At 39.9% G+C, this 26246-nt stretch overlaps 1 protein-coding gene across 6 annotated transcripts in view; it reads left to right on the plus strand.

The window, feature by feature from the left end:
* The window catches only part of PLEKHG1 (pleckstrin homology and RhoGEF domain containing G1), a 215366-nt gene that overhangs the window by 128950 nt on the left and 60170 nt on the right, over positions 1-26246 (plus strand). For all 6 annotated transcript variants that reach the window (XM_073337635.2, XM_073337636.2, XM_078852205.1 and 3 more), the window contains one exon: positions 1557-2092. In XM_073337635.2, coding sequence (XP_073193736.1) covers positions 1557-2092 — 536 coding nt within the window. The remainder of the gene's footprint in view (positions 1-1556; positions 2093-26246) is intronic.

A 26246-nucleotide genomic window follows, 5' to 3' on the forward strand; every position in this document is an offset into this window, starting at 1 on the left:
TTTGCTGCAAAAAATATATTTCCGTTATATTGTTCCTTTTGGAGTTTGCACTTGCTATCCGAGCTTATTCAAGAAAATGTTACATGCAAGAAGAAGAAAGGGAAAGGTAGAAGGTAGCATAGTCTTAAGATCTGGTCCTTCTCTTCCTTACAAGCATAAAACAGGGCATGGTGTTAAGCCAGTGTAAATGAGGACAATCAATTTAAGCCTCTAATGGCCAAATTGTGTCCTCTGATACATACTTGACAGTACCCATCAATGTTGATGTACACATATGCATCAGAGGGCAGAATATATTATAGACAAGACAGAGAAACCCACTTTTATTTATGTATTTTTAAAAGAGTTTGCTGCTTGTTTGCAAAAGTTGTCAGTCTTGCATTCTCTGGAGAATGAGGTTCTGGCTATCCACAGACCAAGTGTAGCATAAGTCATGGCAGTGCGAGTTTCCCATACCACCAATATGCCTCAATTCTGACCTGGAGGGGCCAGTTACAAGAGTAGGAAGTTTCAGTTCACAAGCTCATTCATTTCTTGGCTTCTCTACTGAGACAGACAGCTTGGTTTCTCAACTGTGGACAGCTACCCATTGAATTAAGTCTAGGGCAGAGTGAAATTCAGCATGTCCATCCCATGGGAAATTTGGACATTTCAGCATTTGTTTTCATCCGAAATTGGAATGAAAATGTGAAGTTTCAAAAACTTTACTGAAATGGAAATTCTAAAAAAAATTGATTCAGAAATTAATTGTTTCAATATTTTTGATCAAAACAATTAAACATTCCCCCCCAAAATTAAACATTCCAAAAATTTGTTTTGATTTGTTGAAATGACATGAAACACTTAATTTTGAGCCACTTTTATGTTATACTGCATTTTCTTCTCAGTGCATTTCCTCATGGGAATTCGTAGTTTGAGACCCAATGGGCGAGGCTCCCTCCAATGGGCGAGGCTCCCTGGCCAGTCTGACTCTCTCACATCATGCACCGCACAGAGCTAGGCCGGAGGGAAATTTGTATTGCATTATCAATGATGATGTCCTCCAGAGAACTCAGTCCATAGGAAAGAATGGAGGCCCAATGCACTGATAGGCAAAAACAGCTTAATGTTTTATTGAACTGATTACAAATTAAAAGTTTGGGGTCAGATCAACAAAACTAAATATTCTATTTGAGTCGAACTGACCCAAACTGAAATATTTCATTTAAATTTTCCTAATGGAAAATTCAGTTTTCACCAAAATCAAGATTCTTCCTGTGGGAAATTTTTGATTTTGTGGAAACTGCATTTTCTTGCCTAATTGGACCACCAAATTGTTTTCTCGCAGGCCACCAAACTACTGTTGGATGACTATAATGATTAGCCACATTGACCTAGTGGTGAAAGGCATTAGATTGTATTACAGTGACCACCACTGAGCCTTCCAAAGCCTTCTGTTTCAGCCGTCTGTGGAAAAACAGATTTGCGTTTGTTTTGTGTGTACGTGGTTTTAGATGACTGTTGGCTAATTTGTATTATGAGATATTGTAACTGTGAAACACTTCCTTATTTTTCAGATGATTACCATTTGCCTCTCGATGTCTTACCGGCTGTGACCGAGGGTCCTGGCCCCAGATCAACAAAGGAAGATGTGTGCAGGGGGAACAGACCTCGCTACTGTGGAATAAATACCATGGAACTGTCAGACAGCGACCGCCCTGTCAGCTTTAGTTCCACATCCTCCTCTGTCTCCTCCAGGGATAGCCACTGTTCCTTTGGCAGCAGAATGACCTTAGTTTCAAACAGCCATTTGGGTTTGTTTAACCAGGATAAGGAAGCAGGGGCCATAAAACTAGAGCTGATTCCAGCCCGGCGATTTTCCAGCAACGAGTTACAAAGATATAACCCCACAGAGCAACAGAACACCAAGGAAAGCCCTGAAAAAAGGCCAAATATGCCAAGGAAAGCTGAATCTAAGGGAACAAACAAAAACTGTGCCATGTCCCTGGTCACAGAGCCCACAAGTCCAAAGCTCCTGTATGTTGACAGAGTTGTCCAAGAAATTCTGGAGACCGAGAGGACATACGTGCAGGATTTAAAGAGCATTGTAAAGGTAGGAGGCTTGGTTAGAACTGCCTAATTTGGTAAATTGTATCACATGAGAGTTCTACAAGGGAGATGCACACAGAAAAGGACCCATAAAATATGTAATCTTCTAACCGGGGCACTTAAACTTTGCAGTACTGTAGGCAGCACTGGCAACTTGCCAGGAGCTGCATATAAACTTACTACAATGCTTTTATAAATGGATGCAATGTTGTTGTACCTGTGTTGGTCCCAAGGTATTCAAGAGACAACAGGGAATGAAGGGTGGGGACAAGGTAGTATCTTTTATTGGACCAGCTTCCGTTGGTGAGAGAGACAAGTTTTTGAGCTTGTACAGAGCTCCTCTTCTTTATAAATGAACACATACAACACCATAATTCCTGCTAGCATTCGTAGCTTCTTTGGTAGGTTAACATAAATTGATGCTCATTTTAATTAATTAGTAATAAAAACAACAAAAAACCCTTAGTATTTAATATTTTTACCCCTTGTAACCCAAGTGGTTAGCCAATATATTCAGGGTCTTATGGGTTGTTTCCATTAGGAAGAAAAACTGGTGGTGGAGTCCTGTAGTTCTTTGATGCTATCCTGTTGATTTACAAAGAATGTACATGAAGTCCTGTTTCCCTGAGCACAGTAAGAATCATAGACAACAGGAGGCCGTATCTTTGTTCACAGTTCCAAGCCTCTTTCCAGACAACACTTTACACAAAAGCTCTCAGCTTTTTCTCAGGATCACATTACAAATCTTTCTCTGGCTGTCCTTGCCTTTTTGCTGCCTTTCCTGTCTTTTCTGTGGCATTTCTATTTTGTGCATGCACACACAAATGTGCAGCTACTGTTCAGTCAATCTCCCATCCCCGCATTTTTGTATCAGACCCTTTGGCCCGTATGGCTCAGCTTCTCCTCCAGCCTGTGGCCCATATTTTGGGCAGAAACAATTATTGTTTCAGCTATCTATTCTATAAAGGAGCTTAAAGGTGACTGTTACACCCAACAACTTCAAAAAGATTTCGCCAGGTCCCCAGCCAAAAAAAAATGCTCCGCTGTCACTTTTCAGCTATAGGGAAAGGATCACAGTGGCCTGCCTTTTAGGGCTCTGTATGTAATTCTGTCTAGGTTCTTATACCATGTCCATCACTATTGTACCTGCACACATTACCTACTTATTAAAATGACTCCTACGTTTCTTTGACCTCCTGCCCTGTGTGTATAGGTTTACTACAACAACAGGATGATTTCATAGGAGGTGAATGTCTAGTCTGGTAACTTTATAGTATGTAGCTTTAGGCAGCTATATGTGTTAAATACATTACTAATCTGGAAAAGAAAAGGTGGTCTGTTACTGACAAAAAGCAAAAGGATTTAGAAGAGTGAAGGGGGAAAATGATTACTGTGGCTTTGATAATACCAATGCATGTCTTTAAAAAAAAAAACACACACAAGTCTTTTCCGGCAGAATTACAGTATTTTCTATGACTGATGGGATTACACTAATATCAGTTATTCAGATTTCATTTTTGGAAGGGTTTAAAGCAAGATTGTAATACAATGTTAAAACAAGTCATTCTGTGTACAGTCATTATTCAGTATATACAGGATTGATCCAGTAAACCTGGCCTACTCTTCACTTTTACCCCCCTATTCCTCTCTGCACATGTTTATACAGACACATACAATAAATTATACAACACTAAGTACTGGAATCTAAAATAAAGATAATCTTGAAATAAATTATCCAATTAAATTTAGAATGGCCAATAAATCCCTGCTAGAAACAGCTTAAGTATCATCAAATGCTGAGTAAATGAGACAAATCATCTTGAAATTATGGAAGTGCTGTAACTTGCTCTTCAGGAGAGCATTTGTGAAACTGTTAAAGCATTTAGAACATCTTATTAAAAAAAGTCTTCACAGCCTTGTGGCAGATTAATTGAAAGTCAAAATACTAGGCAAGGGAATTTTTGGTTTAGCTTTAAAGGATAGGGTCCCATCGTAGCAAAGAAATCTCTTTCCAAGTAATAAGGATCATTGGACAAGAGTGGGACCCCATATCCCTCACTGTGTATGTAGTGTTTGGGTTTTTAACCCACTGTACATGACCCTGTCCCTGATCCCCTTTTTTCCCCCATTCACAGGACCTCAGTGATGCCATACGAATTTACCTAATAGCCCAAGCATCACAAAGAGAAAAAAGGGCAGAATCCTTGAAGATTTGCTTATTTGTATGAGCATTCCAAACTCTGAGTTCATTGGCTCCTAGCCACACAGTGAAGCAATGAGCCTCTTAGCCGTGGCCTTCCATAAGTGGCCCATACAAGTTTCGAGCCAGTTGACTTGAGGAGAAACAGCTAATGCATACTACCACATAAATACGTGTCGGGATTTGGTCCTTTGTCAGGAAACAGGGAGAGAAGGAGGAAAGAAAAGCTAAGGAAGAGGCAAAGGACAACAATCAGAGTGTGTGAAGTCTGGGTTATGAAGATATAACTGGAGGGAGGAAGGTGTTAGGAAAGGTGGACAAACTAACCAGTGCAAAGTTGGAGGGAAATAAGAGTAAATCACAGAACAAAAAAACAGAGAAGGAAATGAAAGAAAATACAGAAGGAGCAGAGTAAGAAATAAAGGAGAAACTGGAGCACAGGTTAATGGGGAAGCAAGGGGAGTAAAAAGGAGCAGGAGGGTGGGAGGGGGACCCTATTTGGACAGGTAGAAAGTACACTGAATTGGGTGGCCTAGGAAAAAAAGATACCAGAATATGGACAGATTAAAGGGCTATACAATTGTGGGAGGAGGAGGGGAGAAAACAGAAACATTTTCCAGTTTATCTGTTTGAAAATAGGAGACTGATGGCTCAAAGATAGTGGTGTGAGTACAAATTCAGTCTGTTCTTTCATGTCAATATATGAAATAGTGGGGATTTCATCAAATTCTGAAACTCTGTATTCTCTAATATGAGATGGAAATATGCTTAAAGGAAACTCTTTCCCAAACTTTGTTTCCAAAACTTTTTGAAATATGTGTGCCAGACACAGAGCTGTGAAAGTTTGACTCTCTTGCATGTGACTGCACTGTATGAATCTGTCATGTGAAACTATGTATGCTTTGCCAGTGAAATATGTTTCTGAGGACCTTTCTAATAGGTAACCATCCCTAATGTAGCTGTGATTCTGTTCCTGAAAAGAAATACATAAAAATATTGGTGGGTTACATCTCAAAAGATTGACTCTGGGCTGTAAACTAAAATGAAAAATAAGACCAGCTTAGAGCTATGAAAATGGTTAACACTGGCTGGCTGAAGTTCCACATAAGAACACGGGGATGGCTAGACATGGGATAAGACTGACGAGTGTAATATTTCCGGCAGTATCCCTCTCTGCCCCTGTTGTTTTTTACAGCATTTAAGAAAGTTGCAGTTAGCATTCTCAAGTTGGAGAGATGATAGGTGGGTGAGAAAAGTAAAATTTCACTTTGGGGCGGGGGTGTCAATTATTTAAATATGGAATTTTGGTAGCATTACTTTAGTCTTCAAAAAGCAGGGTGGTCTTGATGCTAACAGCACCAAACTGTTGGACAGAGGCAAAAAGTTCTTTCATAGCAAATGGCTGTTGTGATTTTTAACTGATATTAGAGGCTTGCTGAGGTTCCCCAGCTTTCTTGCAAATTTGTATGCAGAAGTATTTAGACAGTTAATGAATGACCGGAGTTAGCACAGGGTTTTCACTACGTGATCCTCTTTCTGTAGGGCACACTTTTAAAAACAAAGACTACTCAAGGAAACTGTTTTGTATGTTGTCTAGAAATGTAGTTGAATTATTATTGTTTTGAGGAATGACTTTGTGATTCTTAGGCATGGGATATACAGAGGACAGACATAGCAATAGGGTTAGAACAAGCTTTTTTTCTGCTGTTGGGTATGTTTAATCAGGTGACACTTATGGGGTAATTATAATTTTGAGTAGTACAGCTTGAAGCCTACTTTGGGAAACTAGTGATACCAAACCAGATTAGCTGGGCTTTCTGCTTGCCTCACTTTTAGAGCAGGCACACTGGTCCACAGCAAGGCTTCAGTGTCTGCAACATAGGTCTGCAGTGAGTCCTTACAACGCAGGGAAGCAGAAAAGCAAAAATGTAATTTTTAAATGTAATTTCTCAAAACTTGGTTCAGTGAAAAAAAAATACATAAGACAAACAGAAATTCACTCATCATGATTAACTAGTGCTCTGAAAATATTTGGAAAACTGAAAAATGTGATGGTTTTGTTGTTCTACAAGTTGCTACTAATGACTTATTCATAAACATTTATATTGTGATGATAGCTAGAAGACAGAACCCCATTGTGCTAGGTGCAGTGTGACTTTATTATTATGCACACATGCACACAAAACTATGCTTGGACCATTATTAAGGTTGCAAACTCAAGCACTAAAGAGTTAGCAGATGGCAGAATTGAAGTGGCCTGAGCAGCCTAAATTTGACACTCTTATGCATATGCATTATGATACAGTAGTTGCTACACCTCCTCCAGCTTCTGCAACAATTGAAGCAAGGATTCTACATGCAGCTGTCTCCTTCACTACACAATCCTAATTAATCCCCAGCAGATCCATTCTGTGCCCTGAATAAGACAAGGGTCCGGAGGGAAAAATAGTATTATATACTGTATGTAATTAAATACTGTATCGTAACGCATAGGCACAAGAGGGTCAAATTAAGGTTGCACAGACCACCTTAATTCTGGCATTTCCTAGGATTTGATTCTGATTTTGCAATATTAATAACCTTTTAACATCATTTTTTGTGGCCAATTTTCTAGTAAACTGAAAAAACAGAAGTTCTATCATGTGGCATCATGTTGCCATCAGCATGAGTCATCAGTAGGGTTGGAGCTTTAGATCCAGGAGCTAACAGAGTAATTGGTAGCAATAGTAGGTTACCATCCTCTGTGTGGACCAGCTCTAAAGGGGGACATGACACTTTTCCAGTGGGTTTCACAGATAGTGATAATTTCACAGATTAACTCTTTTAATCTTGATAAATTTTTGTGAGTTAATTGCGTGAATTAACTGCGATTAATTGACAGCCCTAGTAACAAGCCTTGTGGATAGGGAGGAAATGGTAGATGTGATACATCTTGACTTCAGTAAGGCTTTTGATATTGTCACATGACCTTCTTATAAATAAACTAGAGAAATATAGCCTACATGAACCTACTATGAGGTGGGGGCACAACTGGTTACAAAAGTGTACTCAAAGTAGTTATCAATGTTTCATGATAAAGCTGTCAGGGTATATCGAGTAGGGTCCCTCAAGGATTTGTTCTGGGTCTGGGTCTGTTCAGTGTCTTCATCAGTGACTTAGATAATGGCATAGAGAGTATACTTGTGAAGTTTGTGGATGATACCATGCTGGGCGGGGTTGCAAACGCTTTGGAGGACAGGATTAGAATTCAAAATTATCTTGACAAAACAGAGAAATGGCCTGAAATAACTAGGATAAAATTGAATAATGACAAATGCAAAGTATTACACTTAGGAAGGAACAATCAATTGCACAAATACAAAATGTACAATGACCACCTAGGAAGAAGTACTGCAGAAAAGTATCTGGGTTATTATGGATCACAAATTAAATATCAGTCAATAATGTAATATTGTTGCAAGAAAAGCAAATGTATTTCTGGAATGTATTAGCAGGAGTTGTAAGACACAAGAAGTAATTCTTCCATTCTACTCAGCACTGATAAATCCTCATCTGGAGTATTGTGTTTAGTTCTGGGTACCACATTTCAGGGAAAGATGTGGACCAACTGGAGAAAGTCCAGAGAAGATCAACAAAAATGATTAAAGGTTTAAAACACATGACCTATGATGGAGAATTGAAAAAACTGGGTTTGTTTAGTCTGGAGAAGACTGAGGAGGGACATGATGATAGTCTTCAAGTATATAAAAGGTTATTACAAAAGAGGAGGATGATAAATTGTTCTCTTTAACCAATGAGGACAGGACAAGAAGGAATGGCCTTTAAATTGCAGCAAGGAAGGTTTAGGCTAGACATTAGGAAAAACTTCCTAAGTGTAAGATAAGCACTGGAACAAATTGCCTAGGGAAGTTGTGGAATCTCCATCACTGGAGGTTTTGAAGAACAGGTTAGACAAACGCCTGTCAGGGATTGTCTAGATAATACCTATTCCTGCCTCAGTGCAGGGGACTGGACTAAATGACCTATTGAGGTCCCTTCCAGTCCTACATTTCTTACCTAGCCAGTCTCCACTCCTCAGGATTCTCATCCAAGTACTACCAAGTCCTAGTCTCACCCTTCTAGACTCTCTGACTCAGTTCCCCTTTTGCTGGTAAAATCTAAGACATTTCTACTGAGTACGTGCAACTGCAATTTTTCAAAGGCTTTTAACTTGGCCAGATCTGGGCAGATTTTCACAGGGATGGGAAAATGCGCATCCCCAACGCATAGGGACCTGCCAAATTTCAAGTCCCTGCTCCAAAGCACAGGAGAACTAGAGCTTTTGAAACAAAAGTTTGCCAGAATTTAATGTGGCCAAAACAATGTATTTTTCACTAGAACTTTTCTCATAGGTGGCTAAACTGCTTTGGCTGAAAACTTCCAGAACAATTCAGCCAGAGACAGATACCTAGGATTTAACATTTCAGCCCAAATTATTAAACTTTGGCAAAATTTTGTGAGCAATTGAAAACGGGGTTTCATAATGGGAAGTTTGAGGTACCCTTAACAATACCTGCGCTACTAGCCTGGGCTATAATAAATGGAATCTCTGCGCGTCTAGAGTATGAAAACTACATTACTCTTAATAGAATATGTGTTGCCACATTTATGCAAATTTAAAGACATAGGCTTCTTCTGTTCCCATTGTCTTTCCCTCTCCAACTATCATTTTCACTACTAAGTTTGGTGCTTGATGTTTCCTGCGTAATTATATGTGGAAATTTGTGTTGAAAATGGGAATAACTGGTAGTTTTTTCCATTTAAGAATACAAACTCTGGTACCCATCAAAAAAGAAATGGGTTGTCTTATAGCAAATGCCCTTCTCTAAAGAATGCTAAGAACATTCCAGAGGCTGCTCAGTGGAAAGTTATTTGAACATAGCTGAGAAGATAGCTGAGATGCTAAACGTCTTTACTGGGCCCCCCGAAGACAGGCATAAATCCATTGCGCTTTGTGACAGTGCTGTAATCAGCAAATAGTAATAATTATACCGATAACATTCTTCTTAGTGTTTTGAGATCACCTGGTATGGGAGGGGCTGCTATTGTGAACCTGACATCCAATCTCACAATCTGTATTTTCTTGAACACATTAAACCCAAAAGACTAGGTATGCACGAGCACAATGATGCCTGTAAAGCTGCAGGGCGATACCACAGCTTCAGGGATAGGCATTACTGTTTGGCAAGGGAATATAATCCTCAGAAAGATTGCTGACAGAGTTTATTTATTTATTTTAAATCTCCTGCACAAAAGAGAGAATGCAGGTGATAGGTGTGTGGCGTTCAAGCAGTTCACTTTAATTTTCTCCTGGAACAGTGTGACACTTTAGAAACAGGCTTTTCCCTCTTCGGGAGGCCAGTTAAAGACTTTTACATTGCCTGCCCCTGACTGAGAGAGAAGCCATTCAGTTTAGATTTAAAGCAGAATAATAAAATTCATACTGAGATATCTTGCTTCTTAGTGACACTTTCCCATTTTAGTAAGATAAATTCCAAGTAAAGGTAAGACTTTTTAAAAAGTAGTTATAAGCAGATTAGTTTTCCATTAGCTCATTCGCCTTTCTTGCTAACCAGAAATAACTCTGTAGGTCTTTAAAAGGTTTGGATGAGCAATTTAAATTACCTTCAAATACAATTTGTTCATGGCTATTAAAAATATTTATACTGATGAGATTTTTCTAACTGTGGATGGTATTAGATACACAGGTCTTTTATTCTGGTGAACTTTCTCACTGCTGGCACACTCAGACATGAAGGAAAAATTGTCAGATTTTGTTTTCATTTATACCTGTGCAGTCTCACTGATTTCCCTGAGGATAAATGGCTGCAAAGGCAGAGAGAATTTTGACTAATTATATTCATATGTGAAAGTTGAAGTTAAATTTGTCTCTGTTACCCCAATGTAAATTCAGAGTAACTTCCTGAAGTCAATGGAGTTTCTTTGGATTTATACCAATATAAATTAGAACAGAATTCTGATATATTAACCTAATTTGTGTTCCTTGCTATGGAAAATGGTTTCTGTAAAATAACCAATAAGGAGCTTGCTGTTTCTTTTAAATGTTTATATAATCAATGTTTTCTGTTTATTTCTATTTTTGGTGTTTTAAAAGTATGTTATTGTAATCCATATTTAAGATTATTGGAGGGTGAGATGTCTAGTTCAGAAACATACCTGGTCTTGTTACATGTGTAAACAGTTGTTCTTGCTTCCTGTAAGAATCAGCTAATGTAACTCAAACCTTTGCCTCCTGAGGCAAAATCTTATTGCTTTAATGGGCCCTTTCAGTTTTGCACATGGTATTTTTGCTTTTTGGACATAGGCCATATTAAATATCCTAAAGCCAGAGTGAGTGAGCTGGTGTGCATATTCTGTTCTTTACTATATGTTTGTCTTACATTGTTTCAGATTAAGATTTTACTATACTCCAATTTACCCTATACAATTAAAATCTTATAAGTATGTATACTTTTATGACTCCTACAGCCTGCACCATGGTCAAAAGGTTCTTTCTTGATATAAGAAAAGGAGTACTCATGGTAAGGTGCCACGAGTACTCCTTTTCTTTTTGCGGATACAGACTAACACGGCTGCTACTCTGAAACCTTTCTTGATATAGTCATTCTGCCCGGTGAAGGGGTTTATTACAGTATGAATAAAGTATATTGTAAACAAAGGATATCTTTCTAAACCAACAGAGCGGAGCTTAAAATGGAGATACTATGTGCAAATTAAGGGACGTATTAGGATCGGTTCTAGGCTAACCTCATACGAAATAGATAAAGCCTTGACTAAATGTGATTGGCTCATACTTTCATTTCTAATAGATATTATAATTGCCTTATCTCATTTCTCACAGTAAAGGCTGTTCCTATCCTTTGCTCGGTATGTCCCTAGTAGCTGGAAAACTCTGATGTAAAAAATAATAATCCCCTTGGGCTTTTCCCTATCTGTTTGTTTTATCCACCTATTGTCTGTCATCTTAGAATGTAAATTTGTTGGGGCAGGGACCATCTCTTTGTCTACCCAAAATGTGACTTGGACCCTATGCACTACCACAACACAAATGAATAATAATAATTAACAACTTAAAGCTGACTTTAAAAACCCACTGTTTTTTGGTCAGTATGAAATGGTAAACTATGCTACAGTAATAAGTAAGGCTTTTACAAATCCACTGTTAATCTTTGTAAAGCTTTCAGTGGAAGATAAGTGGCCAAGATAGCTGCTACTGCTGCTCCAATGAACTATCGAATTGCTGAAAAGACTTATTGCTATTGTGTTCACTTTATTTGCAGCAATGGATAAATCACTTAACCATGCTGTCTGTTTACAGCCCAGTAAATGCTGTTCTAAATGCAAATCAAAGTAGATAAAAGGGTGAGAGTTAATCTATCTCTGCTCTGGAAAGCTTTGATTCTTTTCTTTTGAGGGGATGGGGGGAAAGTGTAGTTATATGTGGAATGCACCATTTAGGAGTGCTTGTCATCCTCAAGAGATTCTGAGGGTGAAATGTTGTCTCTCTAACTAAAGTGAGGTTGGACCGTGGGGTTGTGTTACCATTTAGTGAGATGCATAGAACTTCTTTGTCATTTAGAAAGCCATAGATAATACATCTGCTAACCCCTGCCCTCTGGCTCTGATTTACTCCCTGGTAGCAGATGGGTAACTTTTGGTGTTATGTACATTTCTATGAACCCCAGCAATGCTGGGAAGGTAAGTTTTCAGTGATAATTTTAAGGTTTGCAATAGCTTTTGAACATGACGACAGATCCAAGTAAAATGATTGTAATTTCCGTTCTTTCCCTCTTCCACCCCAACAACAAAAAACCCCAAACCAACAAAATCACGCAAAAGGTAATTTTGGTTATGTAACCAGTTAAAAAGCAAAGCAAAGTGAGTTCCCAATCAGGTCATAGCTTCTCAGAATTTTTTGTTTTTTATAATGAGGAAGCTATCATGACTATGTTCTCTGGAATATATAAATAATTGACTGTTGATCTTTAAACTTGCATTATTATTATATATAAATTCTGTCAGTAACTGTGTTATCTTTGTTAGCCAGAGAATACCTCTGACCTTTACACCTGAATAGGTGATAAAGCAAAGTATGTCTTTGAGTCGAGAGAGTGCTGTCTTGCAGTTTATTTTTTGGGTTTGTTTGGGGGAGGTGGGAAGAGTTGCCATATTTGTGGTTTCACAAGAAAACCCTTTGCAAACAAAAGAAACTTTTTTTTCCTTCAGTAACAAACCATCCACTGGCATGTCCTGCTTCAGCATTGTAACTTATCACTCACCCTGAAATGGTAGTAATTAAATCCCCTGCTAAATTTTTGGCCATGTGGCTAGCGAAGAAAGCATATGTGTTTGTCTTCATTATACTTGGTTTTAAGTTCGTTTTTGTTTTTCCTTGGAAAATAGACTCACCAGACTTCCTATCTGTATTTTAAAATAAATGTAATTTTTCTTCTAGAATGTCTAATGTAAAGTGATTCAGAAGGTGTTTTAGAATGCCTTTAAAGATTTTTAGTGCTCAGTCATGCCATAAATTAGTCATAAAAGGAAGGCTCTTTGAACAGAGTAGGGGTCTAGGATTTGGGACTTTGGGGTTCTCTGACTGGCAATGCCACTTTTTCATTGTGTGACTATATCAAATACCTTAAGTTCTCTGTGCCTTGCTTTATCCATCTATAAAAAGGTTACCTACCAATTCCCATTGTGATGATTAATCTATAAGATGTGTCAACAACTTTGAGACTTTTAGATGAAAGGTGCTTTATAAAAACAAAGTATCTGTGCAATACCTTTATTTGCATGCAGAAAAGTGTAATGGAATATATCATTAAAAACAATGTTCTGTCTGAAGAATCATGCAATGTGTAAGCCAGTTGTTCTACTTCTAAATGCATCTGATAGGTTTTTTTAAAAAAAATTCTAGGCTATGGGACAGAGGTGGGCAAGCTACGGTCCGCGGGCCACATCCGGCCTGCGGGACCCTCCTGCCTGGCCCCTCAGCTCCTGGCCTGGGAGGCTAGCCTCTGGCCCTCCCCTGCTGTTCCTACTCCCCCGTAGCCTCAGCTCACTGTGCTGCTGGCGCAATGCTCTGGGCGGCGGGGCTGCGAGCTCTTGCCGGGCAGCGCAGCTGCAGAGCCACGGCCTGACCCGGTACTCTGTGCTGCGCAGTGGCATGGCTGGCTCCAGGCGGGCGGCACGGCTGCCTGCTCTGGTGCTTTGAGCAGCACGGCTGTAGTGCAACCAGCCACCGGTGCTCCAGGCAGCGCAGTAAGGGGGCAGGGGTTGGATAGAGGGCAGGGGAGTTCAGGGTGGTGGTCAGAGGGTGGGGATGTGGATAGGGGTTGGGGCAGTCAGAGGGCGGGGAATGGGGGGTTGAATGGGGACACGGGTCCTGGGGGAGCAGTCAGGAAGGAGAGGAAAGGAGAGGAACAAGAGGGGGCTTGGATGGGGCAGTGGGGGGCAGTCAGGGGTAGGGGTTCCGGGGGCAGTCAGGGAGAAGGGGTGGTTGGATGGGGCAGGGGTACTGGGGGGGGGCGCAAAAAGTGTGGGGGGGTCGGATACAGGGCGGGGCCAGGCCATGCCTGGCTGTTTGGGGAGGCACAGCCTCCCCGAACTGGTCCTCCGTACAATTTCGGAAACCCGATGTCGCCCTCAGGCCAAAAAGTTTGCCCACCCCGCTATAGGATGATAATGATAGTTTCTATTGATACTACCCAGTGTAGGTTGCAGCTTTAGCTTTAGGAACTTCGGGAGAGATTATTATATCTGTTCAGTGACCAGACACTATTTGACACACTAATTGCTGGGCCTTACTGTTTAATGTTTCCATTTAGTGTCCTAATTACTGAACAAATGGCTTCTTTTGTCTTGTGTACTTTTCTCTTAAGAGTCCCTGGAAAGTTTGATGGATGGTGACCTCACAAAGCCCGTCAGTAGAATGTCAGTAAAAGGCTTAAAGATCTGGGTTTTTTCCCCAAGATTTCCATTCCTAATGTCTAAATTTACCTGCTACCCACGCTCCTGTGAGTAAAGATACCAAACACCAGTCTGTGGCTGCAGCCATGACTTGATAATCTTCTTAGCATATGTACAACATGCTTCAGGCGGCATGTGACCAGAATTAATCACCGAGTTTGGTCTGCTGGCTAGATCGTTAGCTTCCCCAGCTTGTGCCGGTACTGATGAGGAGTGCAACATGAACGCTGATCCATGTAATATCCTGGAACAGGCAGAGAGAAGATCATAGTGATGAACTAGGTGTCCCAAGAATTAGACTGGTTTTTGTCTAGGGTCCATTTGGCTAGTCCTGTCATTGCTAAGATGGCCCATCATTGGCTTGGCACAGCTTTGACGAACAAATGGTATGACCAGTTCAGCACTTCAGTAGTTTAATTTTGTGCTAGGGTGGACAATATTGTCAGAGTTTTGTAAATGTTTCTGTTGCATGATATTCTGTCAGTCCTGAGATACCTTTCATTTACTAATGCAATACTTTAGAATTTTGATGTCCTGATAACATTGCTGTAGATACTACAGCTTGCATCTATAGAGCCATGTATGAGCATCTCTAAATATCACAGGGACTTTCTTAAAGCACTGAAAGAGTTGATTTTAAATGGAGACTACTGCAACTTTTCACATTTAGTATTAGGATATTTGACATTAGGGTGACCAGATGTCCCGATGATACCTAGGGGCTTTGTTTTATATATGTAACTATACCCCTTCCCCTGGAAAAAAAAGTCCTGATTTTTCACACTTGCTATCTGGTGACCCTGTTTGACACTAGTACATTGGTATTCATGCCATTTGAAAAAAATGTCGATATAGAAGTTTGTAGTACAGATTCACCTGTCTGTATGAAGTGATCTAGAGCTTCTTTATGCTGAATAGTCTGGCCTTCAAATTTTAAAGCTATCTTTCTTGGCAGTGTAAACTTCAATTTATGACCAATGACAAGTCTATCTTTGTTTTTTAGTATGTTCTTAAAATCTTTTAAAAAGAGATTTTATTATTTTTGAAAATAATAGTTTTTAGTTGTGCAGTTCCATTAAAGGCAAAAGTAGCACCACCTTTGAATATAGTGGGCTGCAGTGATTGATATATTTAATGTGTAGGTTCAAAGGTTGCTATGAACTTATATCTTTAGTCAGATATTTTGGAGTAAAAGGCATGGATAAAAGGAGAGGGTTAATCCTGATTAATTTCTGGCACCTTTTAAACATATTTGAAAAGTCCAGTCTTTGTTCCTCAGTATTTTTTCCATAGAGCTATATAGACAGGTTTTACCAAAAAAATGATCAAATTTAAACTCTTGGGACAGATTTGACTCTGAAAACTTGATAATGTACAACCAAGTCTCCTGATTAAGCCATGCTGTTGCCGTTGTACGCCATGGAAGATTTCTAAACAATAAGTAACCACAAGCTGCTTACTGCATATAAGTCAGCTTTCAAAGACTGGCACTATTTTGTCCATATATCTAAGATGTGAAGAAAGGCATGTCTTAGCCCCGTCTATACTGGGGGATTGATCTACGTTACACAACTTCAGCTAAGTGAATATCGTAGCTGAAGTCGACGTACTTAAATCGACTTACCGTGGTGTCTCCACTGCGGTAAGTTGACTGCTGCGGCTCCCCCGTCTACTCTGCCCGCACCTCTTGCAGCGCTGGAGTGCAGGAGTCGATGGGAGAGCACTCGGGGGTCGATTTATCTAGTCTAGACTAGACACAATAAATCGATCCCCCCTGGATCGATTGTTGCCTGCCGATCCGACGTGTAGTGAAGACATACCCTGAGTGGTCTAAGCACAGGGCTCGGGGGTAGGAATTCCTGACTGCTAATCTTGGCTAGGATACCAAATTCCTCTATGGCCTTATATAAGTGCAGATGAAGTCAATGGCCGTTTCCAGATCTCCGCACTTCTGGTCCTTAACATCTGTCTATTTCCCTCTCTAAAATGAGGACAGTATTAGTTCTCTCTCAAATGAGTGTTGTGAGGAAGTCACCATGGGTATGGAGGAATTTTTCATTGTTAGATATGGGGATATCTTTCTCAGTTTCGTTGTAAGTGAAAGGTAAGGATAAAAATTCAGCTTGTTCTGCAATTATGGACAGCGTATGGGGAGATCTGTCATGACCTCCTTACTCTGACATGCTGAACTTAAAAAATATCCTTCTCTATATATAGCCTTTCTTCCTATCATATTCTCATCAAATGCCTTCACCATCAATCTTTGCCCTTTCTACATAGAGCAAGTAAATAGAGGATCCTTTTACTGTATCATGATGCCCACTTGTATTGCTCAGCTATCTATGAAGAATTATCTATCTTTAATATGTAAGCTAATCAGTCCAGCACAAACTGTGGAAATTAGCCATAGACCAAGTGAGAATGCCTGTTAACTGGTATTTATTCTTGCCACAAACCCAAGTGATGCAGTAGTAAGTAAAGAAAAAAGGAACCTATGGAACACATCCTTTGCTACATCCTTTGGAATCAGAAAACTGCAGTATTCTGCACCTAAATCACAGGTAAAACTTGCTGATTACAAACGAAGTGAAAAGAAAAGGTTTATATGAGGTATTTGGAAGATTGTTGCCGACCCCACCGAAGGGTATTGCTGAAAGTGTGGTGGTACCGCAGTCCTTCTAGCTGTCTGACAGTGTGATCTGTGTACCATGAGCTTGGAGGCAAGGCCTGTAGGCGTTCCCAAGCACAGAGGCTCTATTGGCTGTCACCTTCAGTAGGTTCCCTTACACACTCATGTTTTGAGTAATGGATTGTTCCTGTACGAGGGCCACTGGAAACTAAAATCCTGGGCACAATTGCTTTGTTATAGTACCAGTGACGATCAGTTCCTAACGCAGACCCCAAGGGCAGTCCAGTACAGGAGTATACGGTTAACAGCATAATTGTAACTTCTCTTCACCATCCTATGTGCATTCAGGCTGCTCTCCTCTAGCCTCCTGCTGCAGCTACTGCTGATGCCCTGCCAATAACAGGATGTGACTCTGCCTGGCTCTCAGCCTTCCTGTCCCAGGGCCCAAATTGCCCAGACTTCTTTCAGCAGCCAGCTCTCATGTCGTTGCCTCTGGCTGGGGCTCCTGCTCTAATGCTGGTTCTGGAGCACTCTCAAGCCTACTGCCTTCTGACCTCAGGATATTGCTTCCTATTCCAATGTACTATGGGATTATGGAACCCTCTTCTGGCTTCATGTCATACTAAGCAGCACAATGCCCTGGCTAGATTCCCATCCTTCCAAATTAGCTGGAGTTGGAGGGAAGGTTCCCAGTGGGTTCCTTACACAGTCACTTTGTGTGCAAAGACTGGGAAAGTTGCACCATCCCCTCTCGATCAGGTTTTATTTGTTTGGGGTATCCTACATGTTCTGCAATTGTCCATAGTCTTGAAGAAAAACAGGATAAACAAGACATGAGTTTATGAACAAGGATAAATACAGGATGAGGAAAAGATTTCACTTCAGTTAAGTGGCTTATAAAAAGTGCATGTTCTGTAGACCAAGAACTTTTCCCTTTTTATAAAATTGTGTGTTTCAGGGGCACATCAAAATCATTTAACCATTCTTTTAGTATAATGATTTAATTACATGATTTTTGAGTTACTGCTTTAAAAATGCATCAGAAAAGGGTGGGGTCATATAAAATCTTTTTTTTTTGTGGTTTTATGTGAAATGAGCAACCTAAGGATTTAATTATCTGGCAAATGAGTGACAGGTTTATACTGAGTCTGTTTAGTATTGCCTGGAAAATATGCTTCTAGACTCACTGTTTAATTGTAGAGAAATCATGTGTCACTGAAAATCATTTGCTTTGAATTCCTTTTTTCTCCCCAGTCCTGTGGATACAGATACCATCTTTCTTTTTTGATGGCAAAAAGCACTAAGAATGTTCAGACATTTGGTTTATTAGTATCTTATGTTAAATTAACATACATTGTATGTAATAGAAGAAAACTATGGATCAGACATCTATGGCAATCAGACTATACATATGTAAATATACATACGTTTACATATTGGTAAAACATTTAAATATTTGTTACTTTACTATATACTATCAGAATATATAGTTCACAGTTCATTTGGGTAGGGTAGTGAAATATTCATAAAAACATATGAGATGATTAAATTGCTTAATCAAAATAAATCGTAGCAAACAAAACTGCCAACAAATTTTATGGAAAGCTCTGATTTTTTTTAAAAAAATTTTGGTGGTGGGAGGAGGGGTATCTGAAGTAAAGCTCTTATAAAATTGAAGGAAAAAAGTTAATCACAATATCACAATAGTTCGGCAACTGCATCACTAGCAATGTAAAATGCTAATATAACAGAGAAGCTATCCTAATAAGTATTTATTTGGGTAACTGAATTTAGTAGAAAACAGCCATAAATTGCGTGTCTGGAGAGGTTGTGTATAACTGAGATGGTGTAGTAGTGCCGGTTTTATCCTTGTCATCTTTACTGAATGCTTGGAGTCATCATTACAATGAGAGACTGAGTTGGAAGAACTCAATAGCTTGCGTATGTGACATTGTGCATGTGTGCTTTGTGTGTGCCTATAAGTTGTGCATTGTTTGATTCAGATAACACAAAGATGTATTTAAAGTTTAACAAAATGTATGTTTTGACTCCAGCCCTTCAGTAGAACAAAAATTTCCAGCTTAATTTCATATATTTTATGTGAAGAAACTTACATTACATTAGTCCTTTTTGTCTCAATAAAGAAGCAGTAAAGGATTAGGATGAAATATCTCCTTTGGGATAATTATTGATGTGAAAAATTTGGTCCATAAAGAATATATGAAATTAACTTGGATGTTCTTGTCTATTGAATTGCTGGTCTTAAAAGTAGGACTGTCAATTAATCGCAGTTAACTCACGGGATTAACTAAAAACAAATTAACTTGAATAAAAAAATTAATTGCGATCAATCACAGTTTTAATCACACTGTTAAACAATAATAGAATACCAATTTAAATTTATTATACATATGTTTGGATGTTTTTCTATCTTTTCAAATATATTGATTTCAGTTACAACACAAAATACAAAGTGTACAGTGCTCACTTCATATTATTATTTTTGAAAGCAAATATTTGTACCATAAAAAAGATAAAGAAAATAAATAGTATTTTTCAGTTCACCTCATACAAGTAGTGCAATCTCTTTATCATGAAAGTGCAGGTTACAATGTAGAATTACTTGTTGTATATAACTGCACTCAAAAACAAAACAGTGTAAACCTTCAGAGCAGGGGTGGGCAAACTACGGCTCATGGGCCACATCCAGCCCATCAGACCATTTACCAGGGAGCAGGGTCGAGGATTTGCCCCGCTCCGGTGCTCCAGCCAGAGAGCAGGGTCGGGGGCTTGTCCCACTCCGTGCAGCTCCCAGGAAGCAGCCGGTATGACCCCCCTCCGGCTCCTACGTAGTACGCAGAGGCGTGGCCAGGTGGCTCCGCACGCTGCCCCATCCACAGGTGCCGTCCCCTCAGCTCCCATGGCCTGGCCGCACCTTAGAGCCAGAGCGGGGGACGTGCTTCCGGAGCTGCTTCTGGTAAGCGCTGCCCGGAGCTTGCACCCCAGAACCCCCCACACCCTAATCCCCTGCCACAGCCCTGATCCCCCTCCTGCCCTCTGAACCCCTCAATCCAAGCCCAGAGCCTCCTCCCCTCCCCATGCCCCAACAGCGTGGCCCATCCCCGATACCCCTCCCACCCTCTGAACCCATTGGTCCCAGCCTGGAGCACCCTCCTTCACCCCAAACCCCTCATCCCTGGCCCCACCCCAGAGCCCTGACACACACACCCCCGCTCCCCAACCTGGATCCTCCTCCCACACCCTGAACTCCTTGTTTCTGGCCCCACCCCAGAGCCCGCATCCCCAGCCAGAGCCCTCACCCGCTCCCGCACCTCTACCCCCAATTTCATGAGCATTCATGGCTTGCCATACAATTTCCATATCCAGATGTGGCCCTCAGGCCAAAAAGTTTGCCCACCCCTGCTTTAGAGTGTACATGTCCACTTAGTCCTACTTTTTGTTCAGCCAATCACTCAGACAAATGAGTTTGTTTACATTTATGGGAGATAATGCTGCCTGCTTCTTATTTACAATGTCACTTGAAAGTGAGAACAGGCATTCACATGGCATTGTTGTAGCTGGCATTGCATTCATATGCCCCTTCATGCTTCAACTTTATCTTTTTGATTAATCACAATTAATTTTTTTAATCTTGTTATTCATTGCAATTAATTTTTTATCTACTTAAAACCATACAATGAACCAGCATTTCAAGTCACTTTCTGATTAATTTCAAATTGACTTGCTGCCTTAGTCATGGGTGTTGTACCTGCACTTACAGCATATATATTGTGTGGAGCTAGAAATACTTTCTATTAGATAGCACTCCTTCACCATCTGTCTAATAGTAACATTTTCACGTGGACTGAAAGATGTCCTCTCTCTGCAGAGCATTTAAAAAATTTCCCTGTGAATATGATACCAAAAGAGCCAATTCAAATAATATATTGAAGTACAGCTGTGGCTGCTAACACAGATGACTTTTAGATGTGGCTGTTTAAAGTAGCTAATTGTCTTGACACTTATGGATCGCAGCCTTCCCTGTGAGGACAGGTCAGCGTTTCTGGTGCAGATTTAAAATTGCAGTGGCAGAAAGCTGAGAGATTTGAAATAATTTGAGCAAGTGTGTGCCATTGGAGGAGTGATAGGAATGATCATCTAAGTCAAAGTGAGGCTGTAATGGTATTCATAGTTTTGCTGTCACTAGTGAATGCTTGCACTGGGGAAGGGGTGGAAGCAATCAGAATAATCTGCTAAGTGTGGTCATAGGACATTTTCCAGCAATTTAAATGGATATCCCAAATAAAAAACATAGTAAGAGGACCAGAAAAGTGCCACTGGGGCTAAACAACAGTTAAGAGGCAAAAAGGCATTATTTAAAAAGTGGAAGTTTAAACCTTATTGAGGAAAATAGAAAGGAGCATAAACTCTGGCAAGTGAAGTGTAAAAATAAAATTAGGTAGGCCAAAAAAGAATTTGAAGAACAGCTAGCAAAGGACTCAAAAAGTAACAGCAAAAAAAATTTAAGTACATCAGAAGCAGAAAGCCTGCTAAACAACCAGTAGACGATCAAGATGCTAAAGGAGCACTCAAGGAAGATAAGGCCATTGTGGAGAAACTAAATGAATTCTTTGCATCAGTCTTCGCAGCTGAGGCTGTTCAGGAATTTCCCAAACCTGAGCCATTCTTTTTAGGTGACAGATCTGAGGAACTGTCCCAGATTGAGGTGTCGGTACAGGAGGTTTTGGAACAAATTGATAAATTAAACAGTAATAAACCACCAGGACCAGATGATATTCACCCAAGAGTTCTGAAGGAACACAAATGTAAAATTGTAGAACTACTAACTATAGTCTGTAACCTATCATTTAAATCTGCTTCTGTACCAAATGACTGAAGGATAGCTAATGTGACGCCAATTTTAAAAAAAAGACTCCAGAGGCCATCTCAGCAATTACAGGCCAATAAGCCTGACTTCAGTACCAGGCAAACTGGTTGAAACTATAGTAAAGAACAGAATTATCAGACACCTAGATGAACATGATTTGTTGGGGAAAAGTCAACATGGTTTTTGTAAAGGGAAATCATGCCTCACCAATCTCCTAGAATTCTTTGAGGGGGTTCAACAAGCATGTGGACAAAGGTAATCTAATGGATAAAGTGTACTTAGATTTTCAGAAAGCCTTTGCTTAAGAGCCTTTGGTGAGGGACCTTGTCAAAATAATCTGTCATGGGATAAGAGAGAAGGTCCTCTCATGGATTGGTAACTGGTTAAAAGATAGGAAACAAAGGGTAGGAATAAATGGTCAGTTTTCAGAATGGAGAGAAGTAAATAGTGGTGTCCCCCAGGGATCTGGACTGGGCCCAGTCCTATTCAACATATTCATAAATGATCTGGAAAAATCGGTGAATAGTGAGGTGGCAAAATGTGCAGATGATGCCAAACGATTCAAGATCGTTAAGCCCAAAGCAGACTGCGAAGAGTTACAAAGGGGATCTCACAAAACTGAATGATGGGGCAACAAAATGGCAGATGAAGTTTCATGTTGATAAATGCAAAGTAATGCACATTGGAAAACATAATCCCAATTATACATACAAAATGGTGGGGTCTAAATTAGCTGTTACCACTCAAGAGAGAGATCTTGGAATCATTGTGGATAGTTCTCTGAAAACATCCACTCAATATGCAGCAGCAGTCAAAAAAGCGATCAATGTTGGGAATCATTAGGAAAGGGATAGATAATAGGACAGAAAATATCATATTGCCTCTATATAAATCCACGGTACGTCCACATCTCAAATACTGCATGCAGATCTGGATATATCTAAAAAGATATACTGGAATTGGAAAAGGTATAGACAAGGGCAACAAAAATTATTAGGGATATGGAACAGCTTCCGTATAAGGAGAGACTAATAAGACTTGGATTTTTCAGCTTGGAAAACAGACTTCTAAGATGGGATATGACAGGGGTCTATAAAATCATGACTAGTGTGGAGCAAGTAAATAAGGAAGTTTTATTTACTCCTTCTCATGACACAAGAACTAGGGGTCACCAAATGAAATTAATAGGCAGTGGGTTTAAAACAAACAAAAGGAAGTATTTCGTTACACAATGCAGTCAACCTATGGAACTCTTTGCCAGAGGATGTTGTGAAGGCCAAGACTATAATAGGGTTCAAAAAAGAACTAGATAAGTTCATGGAGAATAGGTCCATCAATGACTATTATTTAGGATGGGCAGGGATGCAAAACCATGCTCTGACATATCCCAGCCTCTATTAGTCAGACGCTGGGAATGGGTGACAGGGGATGGATCCCTTGATGGTTACCTGTGCTTCAGAGGGAATGAACAGAACCTGCACTGGCCACTGTTGGAAGACAGGAACCCTGGGCTAGATGGACCATTGGTCTGACCCAGTATGACTGTTCTTATATAGCAGGTGTATTCATTAACAACTACAGAATAAGCGAGAGCTGTTTTAAAATAGTGACATGTCTTCTGCCAGTGTAAGTGAGTATATTACAGAGAGACTTCCTTTGTTCGAGAAGTCCTAGCTAAATAGTTTTGGTTTTTGAAAGGAGTGGATTGATTTAAACAATTTATAAAATTAACCCTTAGACTGATTCCTGTAGTCAAGCAAATAGGATATATTAACAAGGAGCAAACCTGTGAATTACTTACAACTGCATTTTCACTGTACTTTATATTAATTGTAATGAGCTGCTCTCATATGAATCCAGCATTTAGCTGTCTTATTCTGCCTGCTTGATGTGACCAACATATTTGTCAATATTGTTTTTAATCTTTGTATGGTATCCAGAAGCTGTGGCATTGGATGCCAGATAAATATGTAGATAAAATATACACATAAAAGAAGCAGCTGGTGCAGATGGCAGTTGCCCACTTGCTTGGCAGTATTAGTCACAGGAAGCATGTTATAACAATTCTCCAAAGGCTGCACTGGCTTTCCACTTGCTTTCAGCTAAATTCAAGATATTGACATATGGTTTAAGTCTTGGCTATCTTCCTACATGCTGCTACAACACTTGAAGTCAGCTGAGGCATTCTTGCTAAATCTCTAGATATGAGCATGTTGGGGGCTGGAGGAGAGTGTTTGCAGTGAAGGGTCCTCAATTGTTGAATAAGACACTAAGACATTGAAGGCAAAATGTAGGGTCAGTCTGCTTTTTCCCACCTCAGGCCTTTGTCTGAAGAGGATGACTGTGAATTTGATATCTGGTTTTATTTTGTGGGTAAGAATCGTTTTAATGTTGATATTGATCAACACGTGTCATATTTTATGTGCTTGCCTTTTCGCAAAGGAGAATGTCTACATTGTTAGTTTGTTTTAAGCAGTTTTACCCATTGACCTGTGTCTTTTGTATCCTCTTCTTTAAAGATGTTCAGTCCCATCCTGTAAATGGATAACTGGGAGCTTCTCTAACATTCATATAATGTCTTGCAGAGCTGAATAAATCTTACAAGACAAAGGCATAAGACCTTGTCTTTTCTATGCAGTGTGTTTTGGTAATGTAGTTCCTACCCTCTATGCTAGTGGTTTTCAACCTTTTTTCATTTGCGGAACACTAAATAATTTCAAATGGTGGTGCGGACCCCTATGGAAATCTTTGACATAGTGTCCACAGACCACAGATTGAAAACCACTACTCCTTGCCATAGGTATTCCCATATTTTAGTCTGCAATCTGAGCAATCTATTCTAAGGCTAACTTTTTAAGTGGAATACCTCCACATGCAAAAAATTCATAGGTGATTAGTTTGGTAAAAGTGCTACCAGTGAATTTGCGCTTAGTTCCCTGAGGCTAGGACTTCAAAAACTTGGTTTACTCAACATGTGAATCTGCACAAAACTCTCTTCTTACAAATTGACAGTTTATTCCATTTCCTAATTGCGGATCATTTACTGGATAACCTGAAGTTAGTTTCCATCTCCTTTTCATAGCCCTGTAGGGTCATTCTCACATGATTATGGAGGAGACCAATGGAAGGGTGAGATAAGAGCTTGTAGGAGATTTTTTTCCTCCATAGATTTGAAGGGTGATGAAAGATAAACTGAGAAAATGTCAAACCCAACAAGGGAGGCCAAGCAATCCTTAGAGGGAATCTGGCATGACTCTTCCAGGTGTGGAAAGGTTTGAAGAAATAGGACTAGAAAATTGTGTGATGTCATTAAAGCAATCCTTGCACCGTACATCAATTTGAGGAGGGTTCTTTTTTTCATAAAGTGAGGTTATGTGTTTTGCTGGGCCTTCTGGCAGGCAATAAAACAGCAATAAAGGCAAAGGTTATAAACAAATCCCTCGGCGCAGGCAGTGGGGGCCAGGAGTGCTGACAAGAAACAAATACAATTATTAAGCCTTGTGCTCAGTCCTAATAAAGTTTGTTGGTTTCTGCACTGTATCATTACGTTGGCAGCCTGGCCTGTCATCTGAGAGCTTCAAACCTTTCATTCATGATTACAGTTGTTAATACGCAATATGCGGCAGTAGATTTCAGTAACTGACTTGGGGTTAAAGTATCGTACTCTAAAGAGGTCATTAAAATTAGGGGGAAAATCATGACTGTAAACCTTTGATCTGCTTTCATCATTGACCCACTGAAGGTTTGCATCCTAATACCACGTCTACTTCCTGAATGAGTTTATGAAGCCTTAAAGATAGCACATATGATGTTATAAAGCTGATATAAATTAAGGGGATAATATTTCCTTACGGTGCACTCTGTCTACTAATGCAAGTGCTGTCCTGTACTTTGTGCCCGGCCTTTGTCAAAGCCGCTTTGTGAAGATTGCTCAAAATTAATCTCTTCCATTAGGCATAAAGAAAGCTGCCAGAAAAAGGGCTAGGCAGGTGGTGAGTTGTGACAACTGCTCCTGATTGGCTCAGAACTGCATACATCCTATTTTTGTTGCCCTTTCACCTTTATCCCCCACCCTGACCCCAGCCTGCCTATTTGCTTCATCCACCTGTTGTTATAACTTGTCCTGTTTAGACTGACAGCTCTTTCGGGCAGGGACTACCTACTGCTATATGTTTGTATAGCACTGACTTGGTTGGCCCCAGGGTACTACTGAAATATAAATGCTGCTGTTAATATAGCCCACAAGCTTTCCCCAGATGTCCTGTTCTGACCTATAACATGTGCGTGTCTGGCTTAAAAAAAAAAAAAAGTTTGAGAATTTTCTTTCCTTTCTTCTCTCAAGTTTCTTTCAGACAAATGGAAAAAAAGAAAATAAGTGTTTTTTGTTTTTGTTTTTTTAATTGGGAAAA

This window comes from Lepidochelys kempii, chromosome 3 (assembly GCF_965140285.1).
Source record: "Lepidochelys kempii isolate rLepKem1 chromosome 3, rLepKem1.hap1, whole genome shotgun sequence".
Lineage (NCBI taxonomy): Eukaryota > Metazoa > Chordata > Testudines > Cheloniidae > Lepidochelys > Lepidochelys kempii.